The 19619-nt window shown below is 40.7% G+C and overlaps 1 protein-coding gene across 2 annotated transcripts; it reads left to right on the top strand.

The window, feature by feature from the left end:
• The first annotated feature begins 8451 nt into the window (after positions 1–8451).
• On the top strand, positions 8452–19619 carry LOC124644118 (serine protease snake-like). 2 transcript variants are annotated; one of them, XM_047183340.1, is made up of 12 exons: positions 8452–8590; positions 11632–11729; positions 12212–12279; positions 12725–12786; positions 13271–13377; positions 14555–14632; positions 15114–15188; positions 16375–16487; positions 16904–17056; positions 17913–18039; positions 18809–18940; positions 19309–19619. In XM_047183340.1, exons 1-12 carry the CDS (start codon positions 8509–8511, stop codon positions 19474–19476), a joined length of 1263 nt encoding a protein of 420 aa, XP_047039296.1. In that variant the 5' UTR covers positions 8452–8508; the 3' UTR covers positions 19477–19619. The 2 variants fall into 2 exon arrangements, with proteins under 2 accessions (XP_047039296.1, XP_047039297.1); XM_047183341.1 differs by lacking the exon at positions 15114–15188.

Raw genomic sequence — 19619 nt, 5'->3', positions numbered from 1 at the left:
ACACTGATTTGCTTAGAAAGTACATATTCTGACTGTGCTTCGGAGGGCAAGTTAAACTGTAGGTCCCGGCTGACATTTAACATACTTGGTAGTCGTTACATTGACAGTACGTGTAACACCAGTCTTACCAAGGGGTACTTGGTTGCCCGGGTAATTGGGTTGAGGAGCCTCCTTGTAAAATACTGGTACTTAGCTGCATCCGGTTAGACTGGAAGCCGACCCCAACATAGTTGGGAAAAGGCTCGGGAGATGATGATCTGATGTTTCCTTCAGGGAGCTGCGGGATTTTCCGAAAGATTTACCGCGGCCCTGGTATGACTGCCTTGTAGGTCTAGTAGTCGCATTGCGCGACATCTGTGCACTAGGTCTCGGGTTTGATTCCCGGGACGATGGAGTCTACATGGCTTTGTGGGTTTTAGGAACTTTCACAAAGCAGCCCGAAGTCTGGAACTCCCGTGCCTGGTAGGGCACGTAAAGCCGTCGTCCCCGAACGCTACTCAGCAGCAGTTGTTGTTACAATTCCACGTCAGAGGTCGTCAGGCGGATTTGAGAAAACTGACACTAGGGCTTGTTAGTTGATTAAACCTGCAGCTCACTCAATAAGAAGAAGCCGGTATATAAGGGGGTCCAGAAGGAACATGGTGGGTTTCTGTCAGTACGGGTATGACACCCTCATGGTGCACCCACAGCGCTAGGGGTCCTAAAGGGTTGTACCCTAAAGGATTCGAAACTTCTGAACCGATTCGAAAAATTATTTCACTGTTGGAAAGCTACAACTCTTTCCGAGTAACATAGTCTATATTTTATCCCGGTACGAGCAGTAGTTACCACGGGACACGGGTAAAACCGCGGGAAATCGGCTAATATATTATAATGTACAATATCTACAGTTTACTTGGTAACTATGTTGCCAATTATTTTTACATATTTCTGTTTCTGTTTACATAGAATTGACATAACATTATTATCTGCTCTGATAACCTTCAAAAGTTTTTAACATATAACTTTCATTAAGGGGTCAGAATGAGGTCTCCTTATCGAGCGAGCTGCAGGTTTAATCACCTAACAAGCACTAGGGTCAAGGTTTTCTCAAATCCGCCTGACGGCTTCTGACGTGGAATTGTAAGGGTGTTATTAGACCAATCGATCGATGGCAGAATCGATTAGTAGACGTCGATCGATAGTTTCTATGACACCACTCGATCGATCGTCGATCGACGGCATCGATCGATGGCAGAATGGATTAGTAGACGCCGCCGTCACGTCACCCGCTGCCCGCCCGCTAACTGGTCTAAACCAGTCGATCGACATCGATCGATGATTGATCGATTGGTTAGTCGAACGGTATCCGTCGATCAATTAAAGCTATTAGACCAGTCGATCGACATCGGTCGACGTTGATCGATGCCGTCGATCGACGATTGATCGATTGGTCTAATAACACCCTTACAACGACTGTTACTGAGTAGCATTCGGGGATGCATGCGTCATTTGTCTTGCGTACTTGAAGTAGTGTCTACGATACCTTGGTGAAACCAGTATCTTTAAAAATCTTTTAAATACCCGCATTAACTCGATGGTATGAAAAATTTTTGTTTAAAGAAAATCTTGATACCAATCAAAGTTTTCGGTCGATCTGATACCGGCTAAATACCTGATCTTTGTAATGTGCGTACTACCATTCATCTTCATACTGATTTATGAGCTCAAACCCATGATACGACTAAAAGTTTGCAGTATGCGGGTACTCTGCTTTATCCCAAAGTTAATTTTGAATCTAAATATTAAACAGGAAAAAATAGACAGTTCGCCTTCATTTCGATTACAAAAAAATTGTTGTTTTGATTTTTGAAATTCTATTTTGTTTTGCCTCCGTCGGTTGATAAATTACGTCATACTGGCCTAAGTTATAAAAATATTTAGTAGTACAAGAGTCACCGACTACAGAAATTCTAATCCACAGAGGAAGGAAATATAGCGGAGATGCCATAGGGAAGGTAAGTCAGGCGCCTTCTTGTAGGTCAAGCAACGTACGGTAGGCCTGATCAGTTACTATGTTACCTTATTCGCCGAACCGAGGGCTAAAAGGTAAACAATGGACAAAACTTTTAAAGATGGCGGGTATAACCCGACCGATGACGAAACGTCATATATTTATGTAAAATGTTCACAGTATATGTGGTCTACAATTTAGTACGGTTCTATGTTTGACAGTCAAGTCTTCTAGGTTCTTTTACATGTAAACGATTTAATACATATTTAATTAAAATTAAGAAAATAAATTTACGGCATTTATTATATTTGACTTCAAATAAGTCTGAAAGGATTGCATAAGTTTTTCAGACATCATCATCCTCCGAGCCTTTTTCCCAATCATGTTGGGGTCGGCTTCCAGCCTAACACCTCACTACCTTTTACAGCCGTTTAACAAACAACCTAGCCGTAACGTATCCAGGTGCGAGAAGTAGTATCCTCAGGAACCGAGTAACACAGCTGACGCAAGTTAACCTCAGCTATCCAGCCCCCTTTCTAAGTTTCAAGACACCCCAACCCCGTTTTAACAAACCGCCTAGGCGTATAAAGACCGCTTCTACCTCGGAGTCGTCGTCCAGCAGCTCCTCCTCCACCACTTCAGCTCTGTACTCCAGCAGCAGCTCTCGCAGAGGTTTGGCGTCTAACTTCCCGTTTACGAACTCGTGCTTCATCAGCTCTACCGCTGTCGGCCTTTTTTCTGGGTCCTGTGAAGAATTACATAAAATATTATTACATAATTCCACCCACCCACGTCTCGTAAGTATTTTCCACACTTGGATAAAAAGTAAGTAAGAAAAGACGATCAAAAAACCAGCATAAATTCAGAAAACTAAATGTAACCATCCGCTCCGCTGATAAAGACCCTAAGGTAATTGTCAATACATGATATTATAAAGAGGAAAACTTTGTTTGTTTGTTTGGTTGTAATGGATAAACTCAAAAACCGGTTTGGTGGATCGATTTTAAACATTCTTTCACCATTAGAAAGCTATATTATCTGCGAGTAACATAGGTTATATTTTATCCCGGTGCGGGCAGCAGCTCCCACGGGACGCGGGTGAAACCGCGGGAAAACGGCTAGTTGTCAATAAAATTCTTCATCAGTTATCTAGCCTAGCACTCTTTATGTCACTGAAATGAAACCTTACCGTAACGAGAGCCTTAGACATGAAATCATCTTAATACGTGTTAGGTAACTAACACGAAACCTTACCTTAACGAGAGCCTTGGATATAAAGTCGTTGAATGACTTGCTCCACTTGGACAGCCTAACTAAGCCTAAGTGGTTATTAGGTTACTTATAAGAAACTTTACCGTAACGAGAGCATCATCATCATCCTCCGAGCCTTTTTCCCAAACTATGTTGGGGTCGGCTTCCAGTCTAACCGGATTCAGCTGAGTACCAGTGCTTTACAAGAAGCGACTGCCTATCTGACCTCCTCAACCCAGTTACCCGGGCAACCCGATACCCCTTGGTTAGACTGGTGTCAGACTTACTGGCTTCTGACTACCCGTAACGACTGCCAAGGATGTTCAATGACAGCCGGGACCTACAGTTTAACGTGCCATCCGAAACACAGTCAGTGGTGTCTAAGATATACTTAGAAAGTACATACAAACTTAGAAAAGTTGCATTGGTACTTGCCTGACCTGGGATCGAACCCGCGCCCTCATACTTGAGAGGTTGGTCCTTTACCCACTAGGCCACCACGATAAGTTTTTCAGACATCGTTTTAAAATATCATTTCTAATGTTGTCAGTGTATTACTTCCGCAGTTATTTATATAAAACATGTTGATTACTTCAATCGTTATCGTGACTTACAAAGAAGCCTTTTTATGGTTTATTTACCATTTGGCTCATAGCTCCATGAATAGGGTATAGAAAAATAAAATTAGTGATTGACAAACTTGGGATGAGTCTAGCTTCCCAACAGTGAAAGATTTGTGATCGGTGTACTTAGTCGTTCCTGAGCCGTGAGGGTACAAACAAAAATGTTTCCTTTTTATTTTATAAATTTTTAGGTATAGATTTTATGTTAGAACAGTATTCGCTGGCTCTCAGTCTATGCACTAAAGCACACATTTTATGATTTTAACACAATGTCAAAACAAAACGGGTTTCATAAGGAAAAATATTTACCTGATTTGAAGACAAGATACCTTTAAATGATTTATAGAAAATTTAATGAGTATACAAAAGAATAAATTATTATCATTCCTGACCATGTTTTCCTCAAAAGGTTTTTTAAAGGTGGAGGAAGTTCAAGGCTTGACAGCTTCACAGGTCTTTTTAGGGGATTGGCTAGCGTCTTCACCCACGTCCCGTAGGAATTACTCCGCACACTCGGATAAGAAGAAGGTTATAGCCTTCCTCAAAAAAATAAAAATAACAATGGCGTCCACGGCCGATTTCGGCCACGGCGGCTGTTCTCCTATAAAGAGATCAGCCAACTGCGCAGGACATTTTATGGTGCACGAGCATTTGCTTGGACACAAGTGCACTCACTATTCCTTCACTCTCATAGCCCGATGGGACGGTAATCCGACGCCACCGGAAAGACATCTGGCGCAGGACTGACATTTAAGTGCTCTCCGACGCACGGGAAAAAAATAAAATGACACCTTCCGCTGTGGGTGCAGGGTGAGGGAGCGTCAGACTCTTACTAACTAAACCTACCATGTTCCTTCTTAAATAGCTTTGTGTCCCAGAGCCGCGGTAACTGATAACTGTTTTAAGGAAAACGAATACTGAAACGATCTCAAAACAAAAACAGGTCAACAGGTTAAAAATAATCAGCTTTTAAAAAACTTAATGAGGTTAATCCCATCTATAATAAATATATGCATCGCACAAATTTTTTTGATCTGGGGTTTCACCCGCGTTCTGATGGATATTTCCGTACATGGAGAAAAAGTAGCCTATTGCCTACCTCAATAAATTGGCTATTTAACATAGAAAAGTCTTTTTTAATTTATCGACCTCTTGGGACTAGTGGGTTCAAGCAAGCAAACTGTTCAGATTAACTAGTAGAAGGCCTAAGTTTGATGACAACATCATCTCCCTTGCCATTTCCCAACTATGTTGTGGTCGGCTTCCAGTCTAACTGGATGCAGCTGAGTACCAGTGTTTTACAAGGAGCGACTGCCTATCAAACCTCCTCAACCCAGTTACCCGGGCAACCCAATACCCATTGGTTACCCTGGTTCATAGTCCACGTAAACGTCCGATTTTTTTAAAACAACTGTTTTCTTTGAAACTTGAACAAAAAAATTCATGGTAAACAGTCATCATCATCATCATCATCATCATCTCAGTCATAGGACGTCCACTGCTGAACATAGGCCTCCCCCTTAGATCTCCACAGATACCTGTTGGAGGCGACCTGCATCCAGCGTCTTCCGGCGACCTTGACTAGGTCGTCTGTCCACCTTACTGGTGGACGTCCTACGCTGCGCTTGCTAGTCCGTGGTTTCCACTCAAGCACTTTTCGACCCCATAGGCCATCCGCTCTGCGAGCAATATGGCCTGCCCTTTGCCACTTCAACTTGCTAATCCGGTAAACAGTAGCAACCTTAATTACTTTTTGCTTACTGTTTCTCACGGTTTCACGGTGAAAATTACTTCCCGTAAATGAATGAAAATATAGTCTTAGTCATCCGTAAGTGTAACTTCCGAACAGTGAAATATATATTTTTAAATCATATTCATATTATTTATTTGCATTCCACAATGTATTAAGTAGGTATTAAAATTTGGCTTAGAGCTAGGTACAGTTGTGGACCCTGTACGGCACAGCAAAATAAAATAAAACTTACAACAAAAAATATTATTATTAAATCTATAGAAAAAAATATATAAATCTAACAATTGACCATCTTCGTATATGAACAAACGTGAGACTAGATAATAAAAAATTAAATAACAAGTATTTCCAAAAAATACAAGGTGTTGATTTGCATTTGTGCCATATTTCAGGAGGAGGACATAAATACGTAAATAATCGATTGGAATTACAGTAGACGGGAAATAGCTAATATGAACTGCTTTTTTTGTCATTGTAATGTCGTAGTATTTCAGAAGTAATCCAATTTTATGAATGAAATTTATGAATGACCGTTGCGTATGCTTTGTGTTTGCGTTTGTGTGAGGGCGCAGCACGGTTTTAAGACCAGTAACATACGCGCCAAGTTTAAATACGGCTAGATGACATAGAAGGAATTCCGAAAAAAAAAATTACGTACCATTTTTTTTTTGTTGATTTGGGTCGAGAATTATTAGCATAATTACGTCCTTGAATATGGCACGGATGCAAATCAACAGCTTGTATAAAAGAAAAAATACTGTAAGGTCGGAAACTGTGATGTGTTGTAATGTGGTTGTTGTGTGTAGACAATATCTTTATCATTCATGTATTCGGCTATCGAGTAGGCTTTGTTGATGAGGATGTTTTTGAGTGCGCGTATGAATTTAGTAAGTATACAGTAAATCTGTCCAGTAGTTTCCGATATTGGAGCCATTAAGGTAAAAACAACGATAATTTTTCCTGTTTATAATAACATTGGTTTAGATAAGAGGTTCCCCATATTCGGATAGATAAAACTTAATATTTACATAGAATTATGGCATCCTCAGTGCAGTATGCTGCCGTGCTACCAAAAAAGGGCACTTATATATATATTCGCAATCAGGAAAAAAAGGCCTATCTGCCTGATTTTTTGTGGATTTTTAGCTGCAAAATAAACAGAGATAGCATAAGCTTAAAGGGCACAACTACATCACTTTTTAAGTTTTATTACAATAAAAAGGCATATTGTATGATGCAAATTTTATTTTACCTTTTTACATACTATCGATATATTTAATGGAAAGGGCATAACTGACGTGCGTCAAATATAAAAGGCTTATGTGGCAATTGTGCTTATTTTTTATACGAACATTTTGGCAATTAATGTAGAAAGAAAAGTCACAACTGGCAGTTATGCCCTTTCTATTTACCCCTACGTTAATAAATGTTATATAAAAAAGGCACATCGGCGTTTGTGACTTCTAACCTATTATTCATTTTAAAAAAATACAATGAAAAGACACAATTAAGAAAATATGCCTTTTCATCGTAAAATTTAAAATTTTTACTAAAAATTTTACATTGAAAAGGCATATTTGGTTATATGTGCCTTTTCAACATAATATTGCTATTGTTGTGTACATACAAAAAAAAAACAATTTTTTTTACATTTTCACAATTTCGAAAAACACATTTTAAACGTGTTTTTTTAACAAAATTCAAAAAAAAATTTAAACTCGATTTTCTCAACATTTGTAAAATGTTAGATGTGCCTTTCTTAATAACGACGGCAGTACAGTTTAATGTGCCAGCCGAAACACAATAAATAAATACTTACCATTTTTACTACTTTTTTGTCCTTGTCCTGGAAATGGTTCTCTCGGGACGAGGTTGAAACCGCAGGAAGAAGCTAGTCTAGTATTAATTTACGAACCATAGATTATACTCCTCTATAGTTTACTATTGTAGATTGTAGTCATATTTCCAAGGTCAGCACAGTCATATGTAAATAACCTTAGAACCAGTTCCGACACACACTAATAGTATATATGTCGCAGTCGAAGTGTGTAATCCGCCATGGTACAATACGGCTAGCCGGCTGGAACGCAGCTTAATAATAAATGAATACTTACAATAAAAACTTAAATACCTGTTGAACACTTGTGTAAAAAGGTGTGGCTGCAAAACGGACCTTATTTCAACTATCTTACATTCTGTCATTTTTTTAGACAAGTGTTCAACAGACGTTTGAAAGTTTTTGTGGTAGGTACGACGATTATAGTTCAAAATCTATAAAAACACGCTTTCATAAATGCATGTTAATACCAAGAAGTTCTTTTATCTAATTACATTAACACTTATTACTTATTAAAGTAATTAAAGTAATTAAATTAGGTCAGCTAATTAGGCTACCTTTAACGATTTTGACTTTGACTTTGATATAGAAGATTACTAGATTTATAAGACAGTTTTTAGTGTTCCGTAACCAAAGGGTAAAACGGGACCCTATTGTTTTCGCTCCTCTGTCCGTCCGTCCTTCCGTCCGTCTGTCACCAGGCTGTATCTCATGAACCATGATAGTTAGAGAGCTGAAATTTTCACAGATGATTTATTATTGTTTCCGTTATAAAAACAAATACTGAAAACTAGAATATAATAAATATTTTGGGGGGCTCCCATTCAACAAACGTGATTTTTGTCCAATTTATAAATAATGGTACGGCAGGTACGGAACCCTTCGTGCGCGAGTCCGACTCGCACTTGGCCGGTTTTTATAAGGCGTAATGTAATATGGCGGATTCTGTTTTCCAACTGCAACATTAAGACTAATTATATAATAATTTAGTATGCTAGTGGTTATAGCACAGAATAGATGTTTTCAAGAGTAGTGTATTTTAAAAATAATTATGTTATTTATGTTTATTATTGTATTGTGCTTGTGTTTGTCATTTAGTGATCAAAATGGACAAGTTCTAAACCGACCAGAAGGTGACCAAAAAATTGTGTATTTTCTATACTACTAATAATAAAATTAGGATAATAACAGACATAACCAAGCGGCCAAGATCATCCACCAGCAGCTTGCTCTGCAATACAACCTTGTAGACCTTGAGGTACCGTACTACAAGTATGCGCCTGACCCAGTTCTCGAAAAGGACCATATTACGTTGTACTGGGATCGATCTATCATCACTGACAGGACTATTGTAGCCAATAAGCCTGATATAGTGGTGATAGATCGATTAGCGCGCCGCGCGATGATAATCGATGTCGCCGTTCCGCATGACGAGAACCTTGTGAAAGCTGAGAAAGAGAAACAAATAAAGTATCTCGACTTAGCGCACGAGGTTGTCGCCATGTGGAGTGTCGACACGGCTGTTATTGTGCCGATTGTCGTTACGGCCAATGGTCTAATAGCCAAGAGCCTCGACGAACACCTCAATAGGCTCTCGTTGGGCGGCTGGATCAAGGGACTGATTCAGAAGGCAGTACTCCTTGATAAGGCACGTATTGTGAGGAGGTTTCTGTCTCTGGGACCCTAACCACCGGTACCTTGGACCCTTTGCCCGATATCAGTGGCAACCTATTTTTTATATTTTTAAATGTTTTTTATTTTTATATTTAATATTTAAAAATGTAATAAATATGTGCAAGAATAAATAAAAAAAAAAAATTAGGATAAATTTAAAAATTACTTAATAGATTTTTAAAATTCTTTCACTGTTGGGGCGCTACACTCTTCCCGAGTAACATAGGTTATATTTTATTCCGGTACGGGCAGTAGTTCCCACGGGATGCGTCTGAAACCACGGGAAAACGGCTAGTATTCAGTCTTGTGTTAACTTTTACCTCTTTTATTTATTTACTAATATATTGTTTATGTTAATATAAATAAAAGTTGTTGTGGCTTAGTGGGTAAAGAACCAACCTCTTAAGTATCAGTGTGACTTCGATTCCAGATCAGGCAAGTACCAATGCAACTGCTTGTGCACTATAATATGTTCTGCGCATCTGGCTGATCTCCTTACATGAGAACAGCGGCCGTGGCCGATAATCGGCCTTGGCCGTTTTATAATAGTTGTGGAAGTGTGAATAATATGTATTTATATAGACATAGTTACTTCCGCAAACAAATTAATAATTACTTATGTATGTGAATTCAAAATGATGTCATAAATTAATAGTCGTGTTTTCGTTATTATTCATGTTTCGGGGTTTTACCCGATGGAACTTTTTCTCATACCAGATATAACATGTGTAAAATAGTAGCTTATGCAGTTCTACTCGCGTCCCAAGAAAACTAATTCCCGCACCCGGACAAAAGTCAGTGTCTTTTCTCATACTACATTATCTGTGTACTATCATCTGCCTAGCCGTTTCCCAACTATGTTGGGGTCGGCTTCCATTCTAACCGGATACAGCTGAGTGAATACCAGTGTTTTATTATCTGTTTACTAAATCTCTTAAATCGACTCGTTAGTAGGCAAATATTTTTAAGGTTTCCGTACCCTAAAGGAAAAACGGGACCCTCTACCTAAAATAAGACTTCCCTGTCCGTCTGTTACCAGGCTCTCATGAACCGTGATAGTTAGAGAGCTGAAATTTTCACAGATGATGTATTTCTGTTGCCGCTATAACAACAGATACTAAAAACTAGAATTAAATACATGTTTTTGGGGGCTCCCATGCAACAAACGTGATTTTTTTGGTACGCGAGTGCACGAGTCCGACTCGCACTTGGCCGGTTTTTTAATTGACACTAAGAGCTATGCCTCATTAGGACGCCATGGCAACGTCGCCAGCGGCTCAAGTCTGGTTACTTCTGGCATCCAAATGTCGCCAAGTCGAGTGACCATGGCGTCTCGACTGTCAATTGTTTACGTCGTCGCTGAAGAAATCGCACGCTGACTGGCGACCACATTGGCGACTGAGTGAGGGAAATGCACTGCACCGTATACAATATAGTGGCAACCGTGGCATCGTCGCCAAGCTGCCAGAGTAGCCAGAAGCCACGTAGGAAACTGTAGCTCGTGGCCACGCTTCCAATTTGGCGACGTTGCCATACCGTCGCCATGTGAGTTAGGCACCATACGTTTCAATACTAATTACTTGGATACGTAGCCGGCGACGTCGCCATTGGCGTCCTAATGAGGCATAGCTCTTATGTGAAAAGTTTTAAATACATTGACACTATAACTACAAAAACAAACTAATGACTGGAGCTTCGTAACCGACTAAAGTTCAAGGTTAGGTTAAAAATATTTTATCCATTTTCAGTTTTCTATAATAAAATAATTATAAACGTCAAGGGCCGATTTTGGCCACGGCGTCTGTTCTCATTTAAGGAGATCAGCCAGCTGCGCAGGACATATTATAGTGCACAAGCATTTGCGCAGACACAGGTGCACTCACTATTCCTTCACTCTCATACCCCGATGGGAATGCAATCCGACACGACCGGCGAGAGATCAGGCGTAAATACAAATAGAAAAAATAGAAATTGTTTATTTGCTAAAAATGTCTGTTACTTTGGTGATATATAAATTTATAATTGTCTCAATACATTTCGCCATACGGCATGCAAAGTATATCTATACTAATATTATAAAGCTGAAGAGTCTGTTTGTTTGTTTGTTTGAACGCGCTAATCTCAAGAACTACTGGTCCGATTTGAAAATTTCTTTCACTGTTAGATAGCCCATTTATCGAGGAAGGCTATAGGTTACTTTTTATCCCGGTACGGGAAGTAGTTCCCACGGGATGCGGGTGAAACCGCTGGCAGAAGCTAGTTAATTTATAGTCGTGGATGACTACAAAATAATATGACATGATTGATTGTTTGTTTGCATCGAATAGGCTCCAGATCTACTGAACCTATTTTAATCATTCTTTCACTTTTAGGAAGCCACATCTCTAAACATGGGCTGTTTCATCCGGACCTCGGAAATTTCCCCGGGACGCGGGTGAAACCACTGGCAGAAAAGCTGTTCATAAATAGATTAACATATATTTTTTTAATACTACTTCAGGGTCACAATGCTCCATCAATGGTAAGGACGGAAAATGTACCAGCATAAGAAACTGCAAATCAGCTAAACAAGGCTTGCAAAGGAAAATACACCCTACTGTGAGTATACAAAGTTTAATTTCCTCGTAATCATCATCAGCCTTTTTAATTTCCCACTATAGGCTTTTTTAACGATGGCAAAAATCATCAAATGACCCCTCCCGCTCTCGGTTAGCAGCGGTGAGGGAGTGTCAGATTTTTACCGACTAAAAATCTCTCATGTTCCGTCGTAGGCCTTTTATGTGCCAGGGACGCGGTAACTCTTATGAACAATTCCGTAGCTACCCACTATAGGGCTCAGGCCTCTTCTCACAAAGCTTGCCGGGGCTGCGGGATTGTTCGCGCTCATTACCGCGGCGCTGGTACATAAAGGGCTTCAGAAGGAACATGGCGGGTTTAGTCAGTAAGAGTCTGACACTCCCGAGCGCTGCACAACAGCGGGAGGGGTCATTTGATGATTTCCCATAAAGAAGCTACTTTTGTTACGATACACAGTTAACCTAAATCACAAGTGATGCATTAATATATTATTTTAATTTCAGATATGCAGTTTTGAAGGGAAAATACCCATAGTATGTTGTAAGGAATGTGAGCAGAGACAAAGCAAAAGGTTAGTATCAGCCTTTTTTATCGTCCAGTATTTCTTTAACAAAGTGGCCATTTTTCTGGAAATAATATGTTAATGCAAGGAATTCACCATATTTTTAGCTGTCACGCTGTGTACGAGGTCTCGGGTTCGATTCCCGGGTCGGACCCAATTCGGTTTGGGGAAACTTTCACAAAGTAGCCTGGAGTCTAGAAGTTGGTGATTCCTACACCCGTGCATTCCTACGCACGTGGAGAGCACGTTTATTTCGGCCTAATCTCTCAGATTTTCATCCCATCGCGCTATGAGAGTGAAGGAATAGTGAGTGCACCTGTGTCCAAGCAAATGCTTGTGCACTATAACATGTCATGCAACTGGCTGATGTCCTTATATGAGAATATTCATCGTGGCCGAAATCGGCTTTGGACCCATCCATATTTTTAACAGGTAAATTAAATTATGTTTTCAGGATTCCAGTATATCAGGACATAGGGTCAAGGTTCAATGACTCCGACAGTAAAGCCAGAAACAGTAAGTTCTTCTTAACTTAATCCTTACTTGTACTTTAACTACGAAAGTTACTAAGTCTGTCATCCAAAACTACTGATGCAATTTAAATGTTTGGCAAGAACACAGATAGTGTTGCGCATGAAGATGACATAGGCTACCTTTTTAGGGTTCCATACCTAAAGGGACCCTATTGTTTTCGCTCCTCTGCCCGTCCGTCCGTCTGTCACCAGGCTGTATTTCATGAACCGTGATAGTAAGAGAGTTGAAATTTTCACAAAGGATATATTTCTGTTGCCGCTATAACAACAAATACTGAAAACTAGAATAAAATAAATATTTTGCGGGGCCCCCATACAACAAACGTGATTTTTTACTTCATTTTCTAAATAATGGTACGGAACCCCCCCTAGCGCGATTCTGACTTGCACTTGGCCGGATTTTGTTAGGACGAGGGAAGTACATAGATTAAATAAGTCCTAATATATATTTATGTTATGTATTTCAGTTTGTTTAAGATACCTGGCGAATTTAAGATACCCTTGCATTCCAGCCCCAAGGTATTTGGAAGACGATGAAATACAGTCCGATACGGACTGTGATCCGCAACCCCAGGTAAAGTTATTTATAAACTTATACTCCACTATTTAATGTATGTTATTATACATATAAACCTTCCTCTTTAATTACTCTATCTATTAAAAAAAAACAGCATGAAAATCGGTTGCGTAGTTTAGAAGATTTAAGCGTACAAAAGGACAACGGGACAGAAAAAGCGACTTTGTTTTATTTATACTATGTAGCAATGACTAGCTTTTGCCCACCACGACGTGGTGTGGGAACGAAGCATCTTAGAATTGAATGAATTTACAAAATATTTTGATCATTATTGACAATTCATTTAAATACTTATTGAGTATGTTTTTAAATATTTAAAATAATAAAAAAAAAACATTAAAAAATATAAGAAATAGGTGGTCACCGATATCAGGCTCAAGGTACAGGTGCTTAGGGTCCCAGAGACAGAAACCTCCTCACAATACGCGCCGTATCAAGGAGTACTGCCTTCTGAATCAGTCCCTTGATCCAGCCGCCTAACGAGAGCCTCCTGAGGTGTTGGTCGAGGCTCTTGGCTATTAGACCATTGGCCGTAACGACAATCGGCACAATAACAGCCGTGTCGACACTCCACATGGCGACAACCTCGTGCGCTAAGACTAGATACTTTATTTGTTTCTTCACACAGTAATCTTATTGCAAAATAGTAGGTATTATTAGCTCGCATGATGAGATCACGCTTCCGATGTTATGTTGACTTAATCAAAAAAGCAATTTTGTACAACCATTAGAGACTTGAATTAATAGACACTAGCATAATAATTAGTATACGGTAGTTGCCAACGAGTCAAATCTGAACTCCTCAACCCAGGTACCCGGGCAACCCAATTCCCCTTCGTTAGACTGGTGACAGACTTACTGGCTTCTGACTACCCGTAACGACTGCCAAGGATGTTCAATGACAGCCGGGACCTACAGTTTAACGTGCCATCCGAAACACAGTCATTGGTGTCTAAGATATACATACTTACTGTTACTGTAACAACCTTTTTTATCGTCCCACTGCTGGGCTGCGGCCTCCTCTCACACGGAGAAGGATTGAGCATTAATCACCACGCTTGCTCAATGCGAGTTGGTGATTTCAGACTGTAGTCCAGGTTTCCTCAAGATGTTTTTCTTCACCTTTTTATCAGCCATTGGTGAAGGTATACTTATAGTGTTATTCTTTTTGCAGTATGACAGCTATGATGTGCCATCGGTACCACAAGTCGTTGGTGGACACGCCGCTGGCCCTCGACAATACACTCATATGGTAAGTCAGTCTAAAAATATTACTTTATTACTGCCTCGTTAGTCTAGTGGTTGCAAGCGCGGCTGCTGGGCTCGAGGTCTCGGGTTCGATTCCCGGGTCGGGCCGAAAGCGCTTTGTGGGTTTTCTTAAAAATCTTTCACAAAGCAGCCCGCAGTCTGGAAGTTGGTGATTGATTCACCCGTGAATCGGAGAGCACGTAAATGTCGGTCCTGCGCCTGATCTCTTTCCGGTCGTGTCGGGTTGCAGTCTCATCGGGTTATGAGAGTGAAGGAATAGGGAGTGCACATGTGTCTGCGCAAATGCTTGTACACTATAATACGTCCTGCGCAGCTGGCTGATCTCCTTAAATGAGAACCACCGCCGTGGCCGAAATCGGCCGTGGACGCCATAATAATACTGGTAAGTCAGTCTAAAAATATTACTTTCTGAAAGAGAAACAAGAAAAGAATTTCCTCCTTTGGACCGTCCCGTCTGTTTGCAGAATTTCGGGCCAAGCTTCTCAACGCCACAAGTCAGTAACGGATACATGGCTACGCGTCGACAATACACTCATATGGTAGGTCAGTCTAAAAATATTACTTATGAAAGAGTACGAGTACCTCCTTCTTTGGGAGGTCGGTTAAAAATGAGCAAGAGGGTGAGAGCACAGAAAGACATGACTTTTTGTTAGTTTGACGACCGAAAATTTGATGTCAGTAAATAGTTTATATATTTTGTTTTATACATGTATATATTTATATATATATTTAGGTCAATGTTAGTCATTATATTGGGTGTGTCGTTCATAATCACATTAAATGAAATGCGTTAATATACTGGTTAATATATGTCGATTAACACAAAGATAAAAGAAAAATACGTAAAAATAAAAAATGTTTTTTTTTCAAACAAAGTAAATGGAATAAAAATGTGCTAAAATTAGAACACCATATAAAAGTCAGTCATTACAAACAACTGAAATTCTCCCTTGAAAACTGACAGCTGTCAACTGATCAAAACATACGATACTCCTAACTTTATCTCTGCTTTACACATGATGTTGTAAATTATAAAAACGAAAAATGACTCCTGTGGTTAAACCACTGAATGGATTAGGTTATTTTTTTTTTACAATTCGCCATAGAATATCATAAAGTATATGTGATATAATTTAATGTGATTGTGAACGACACACCCGATATTTTAGATAAAGCTTCTTTTCTTTTTACACAGTCTACATATCTGCATCTCTTCTTATTCTAACTCTCCCATAACGGGCCTGCTGGAAGAGACTTCTCATGAAATAAGCTGTGTAACTAACTATCTGTTCTATTTTTCTTCTTGTCTGTATTCTGTGTGAGTAACTTGTACATAAACTGTTAAATAAATAAATAAGTAGACAAAACATAAAAATTATCTCCCCGCTCAAGTACGTGTTATACGCGCTCTTCAAGGAGAATCAGCCAACCCCTATGGGACCCACCAAGGTCTGTCGGGGCTGCGGGATTGTTCGCGCGAGTTACCGCGGCGCTGGTATAAAGGGCTTCAGAAGGAACATGATGGGTTTGAGTCAGTAAGAGTCTGACACTTTTTCAGGCTGCTAACCCACTAACTATTTGATGATTTCCCATCAAAATCGGTTAAGAACGTGTCAGACTACTCAGTGTAGGGTTCCGTGATTTTCCTTCCGTCACAGTAAGAGTCCCTAAGCAGGAGTGAAAAAAAATGTGCTACTAGTTAAGCGTCCTGACATTATGTTCCAGGCTCTGCTGGGGTATGGTGAGGACTTGGAGACGGCGCAGTGGCTGTGTGGAGGCTCCGTCATCAGTGAGCGATACATCCTCACTGCTGCACACTGTATATCCAGTCCTTCATTGTAAGTCACCAGTCTTTTTCTTCTTATCGAGTGAGCTGCAGGATTAATCACCGAACAAGTCCTAGTGTCAGAGTTTTCTCAAATCCGCCTGACGGCCGCTGACGTGGAATTGTAGCAACGACTGCTACTGAGAAGCGCTCGGAGACACCAGCGCCACATACCCTCCCAGGCACGGGGGTGTCACACTGACAACTTTCAAACTCTGAGCTGCTTTGTGTAACTTCTTAAAACTCTCTCTATACCTAACATTATTTGTATTTCAAAACAGGAACACCACTTTCTACCAAAAATATATCGCATCCAATTCTGTTCATGCATTTAAGAGAGAGGTATACTACAGACAGGCATAAATAGTAGTGACCCATTTTGCGTTTATAAATTTCAGTTAAGCTCTAAACTATGAATGTTAATTCTAGAGGTCCCGTGAGATTCGTAGCCCTGGGCATATTGAAGCGTTCGGACCCTGATTATTTGTGGCAGAAGTACTACGTGAAGAGGGTGGTACCTCACCCGGAGTACCAGTCGCCCTCCAAGTACCACGACATCGCGCTGCTCGAGACTGATACAAGGTAAGCTGTTTTTAGGGTTCCGTACCCAAAGGATAAAACGGGACCCTATTGTTTTCGCTCCTCTGTCCGTCCGTCACCAGGCTGTATCTCATGAACCGTGATAGAGAGTTGAAATTTTCACAGATGATGTACTTCTGTTGTCGCTACAACGAAAAATATTGAAAACTAGAATAAAATAAATATTTTGGGGGGCTCCTATACAACAAACGTGTTGTTTTTGCTCATTTTCTAAACTTGCACTTGGCCGGTTTTTTTATTCTTTAACCACGAACTCCTCAACCGTTCTGTACGTCTGATACTTGTAACTTCACGCTAGTTATTATGTAATCCTGCTAGCCGATTATGGGAGATTAGCCAACTACGCAGAATAATACAATAGCGCACGCACATTTGCTTGGACACAGGTGCACTCACTATTCCTTCACCCTCAAAGCCCGATGGGACGGCAATCCGACGCGCCCGGAGAGAGATCAGGCGCATGACCGACATTTACGTACTCTCCGATGTGCGGGTGTATCAATCAACAAGTTCCAGGCTCCAAGCTACTTTGTGAAAGTTTTTAAAACCAGGAAGATTTCAGCCTGACCCGGAAATCGAAACTGTAACCGCGATCGAACCCGAGACCCGGGAAATAACAGCTTTATACTTTCTACTTACTAAACTAATATAATAAAGAGGAATCATTTCATATTTCTTTGTATTCTAAAGACTCCGAAACTATGACACTTTGAAAAATTCTTACACGGTTGGAAAATTACACTCTTTTCGGTAACATAGGCTGTATTTTATTCAGTTAAGAGAAGAAGTTCCCTCAGGACGTGGGGAACAGCTTATGAACTAGCTTTCTGTATTACAGAATTAATTTCGACGGCTCCGTGCTGCCCGCCTGTCTCCACTCGGAGCCGAACCCTGCTGCTGCAGCAGAGGCCTCCGGGTGGGGGGCACTCGGTCACCGCCAGGGTTTGGCTGACAATCTACAGGCTGTAAGCAGCTTTGCCATAATTTTATCATTCTTCTTCTTTCGTGTTTTATAGTGAGACTACACTATGTCAGCCCAATATGCCGCCACAGCGAGAGCACAGCCGGATGCGCTCATTAAGTCCTCCCGCGATCAAGTTTCAGGGCACAGTCGACATGCGATGAGGTGGGACATGGTCTGTCATAAGTCCTAGGTCGTGGTAATAGTGGGTAGTAAATAACAATAATAATGGCGTCCAAGGCCGATTTCGGCCACGGCGGCTGTTCTCATATAAGGAGAACAGCCAGCTGCGAAGGACATATTATAGTGCACGCACATTTGCTAGGACACAGCTGCACTCACTATTCCTTCACTCTCATAGCGCGAAGGGACGACAATCCGACACCACCGGACGAATATCAGGTGCAAGACAGACATTTACGTGGGATGAGGGAGTTAAAAGAAAACATTTTAAGAAAACTGCCGGTTCTTGGTAAAAAAAGTGGTGGTGGCCTAGTGGGTAAAGAACCAACCTCTGGAGTATGAAGGTGTGGGTTCGATTCCAGTTCAGGCAAGTACCAATGCAACTTTTCTAAGTTTGTATGTGCTTTCTACCTGGAAGGAGAGAGAACAGGAAACCTGGACTATAAAGTCTGAAATCACCAACCCGCATTGAGCAAGCGTGGTGATTATTGCTCAATCCTTCTCCATGTGAGAGGAGGCCGCAGCCCAGCAGTGGGGCGATAAAAAGGCTGTAACAGATGGTTCTTGATCAGTTTTGACTATGTTTTCAGGTGAAACTCAAGAGGTATGATGAAGAGACATGCTCGCAGCTGTATCCTGCTCACAGACATCTGGTTTACGGTTTCAACCATACCACACAAATGTGCTATGGAGATGACACGGATCCCAAAGATACTTGCGAGGTACTTATAGATTTTTTTATGTAATAGTCATCTGCCTTGCCTTTTCTAGGTAAAAAACCGGCCAAGTGCGAGTCAGACTCGCGCACGAAGGGTACCAACATTTAGAAAATGAGCATAAAATCACGTTTGTTGTATGGGAGCCCCCCAAAATATTTATTCTATTCTAGTTTTCAGTATTTGTTGTTATAGCGGCAACTGAAATGCATCATCTGTGTAAATTTCAGCTCTCTAACTATCGCAGTTCATGAGATACAGCCTGGTGACGGACGGACGGACGGACAGAGGAGCCAAAACAATAGGGACCCGTTTACCCTTTGGGTACGGCACCCTAAAAATGGGCATAACACTAAAAAATATTCCTTCTCCAGGGTGACAGCGGGGGTCCTCTCCAAATAGCAAACGATGTGTTGAGCTGCGCGTACGACATCATCGGCGTGACGTCATACGGGCGTCAGTGTGGCGTCACCGCGGGCTCCGGGATCTACACCCGGGTGTACCACTACTTACCCTGGATTGAGAGCATCGTCTGGCCTTGAAGAACTTTCTCCACTCCATTTGAGCACAAGACAAGAAAATTAATTTATCTGTCAGATAAGTTCCTGATAGTCTATCAGAGACTTTATCAGTAACCGGTGAAACTACCTATAAGTGTAAAAAATAAAAATGCCTTCATAAATTA

Source organism: Helicoverpa zea, chromosome 29 (genome assembly GCF_022581195.2).
Source record: "Helicoverpa zea isolate HzStark_Cry1AcR chromosome 29, ilHelZeax1.1, whole genome shotgun sequence".
In the NCBI taxonomy this organism is placed as follows: domain Eukaryota; kingdom Metazoa; phylum Arthropoda; class Insecta; order Lepidoptera; family Noctuidae; genus Helicoverpa; species Helicoverpa zea.
Note: the sequence above shows the minus strand (reverse complement) of the source record. Positions and strands in the feature narration are given on the sequence as shown.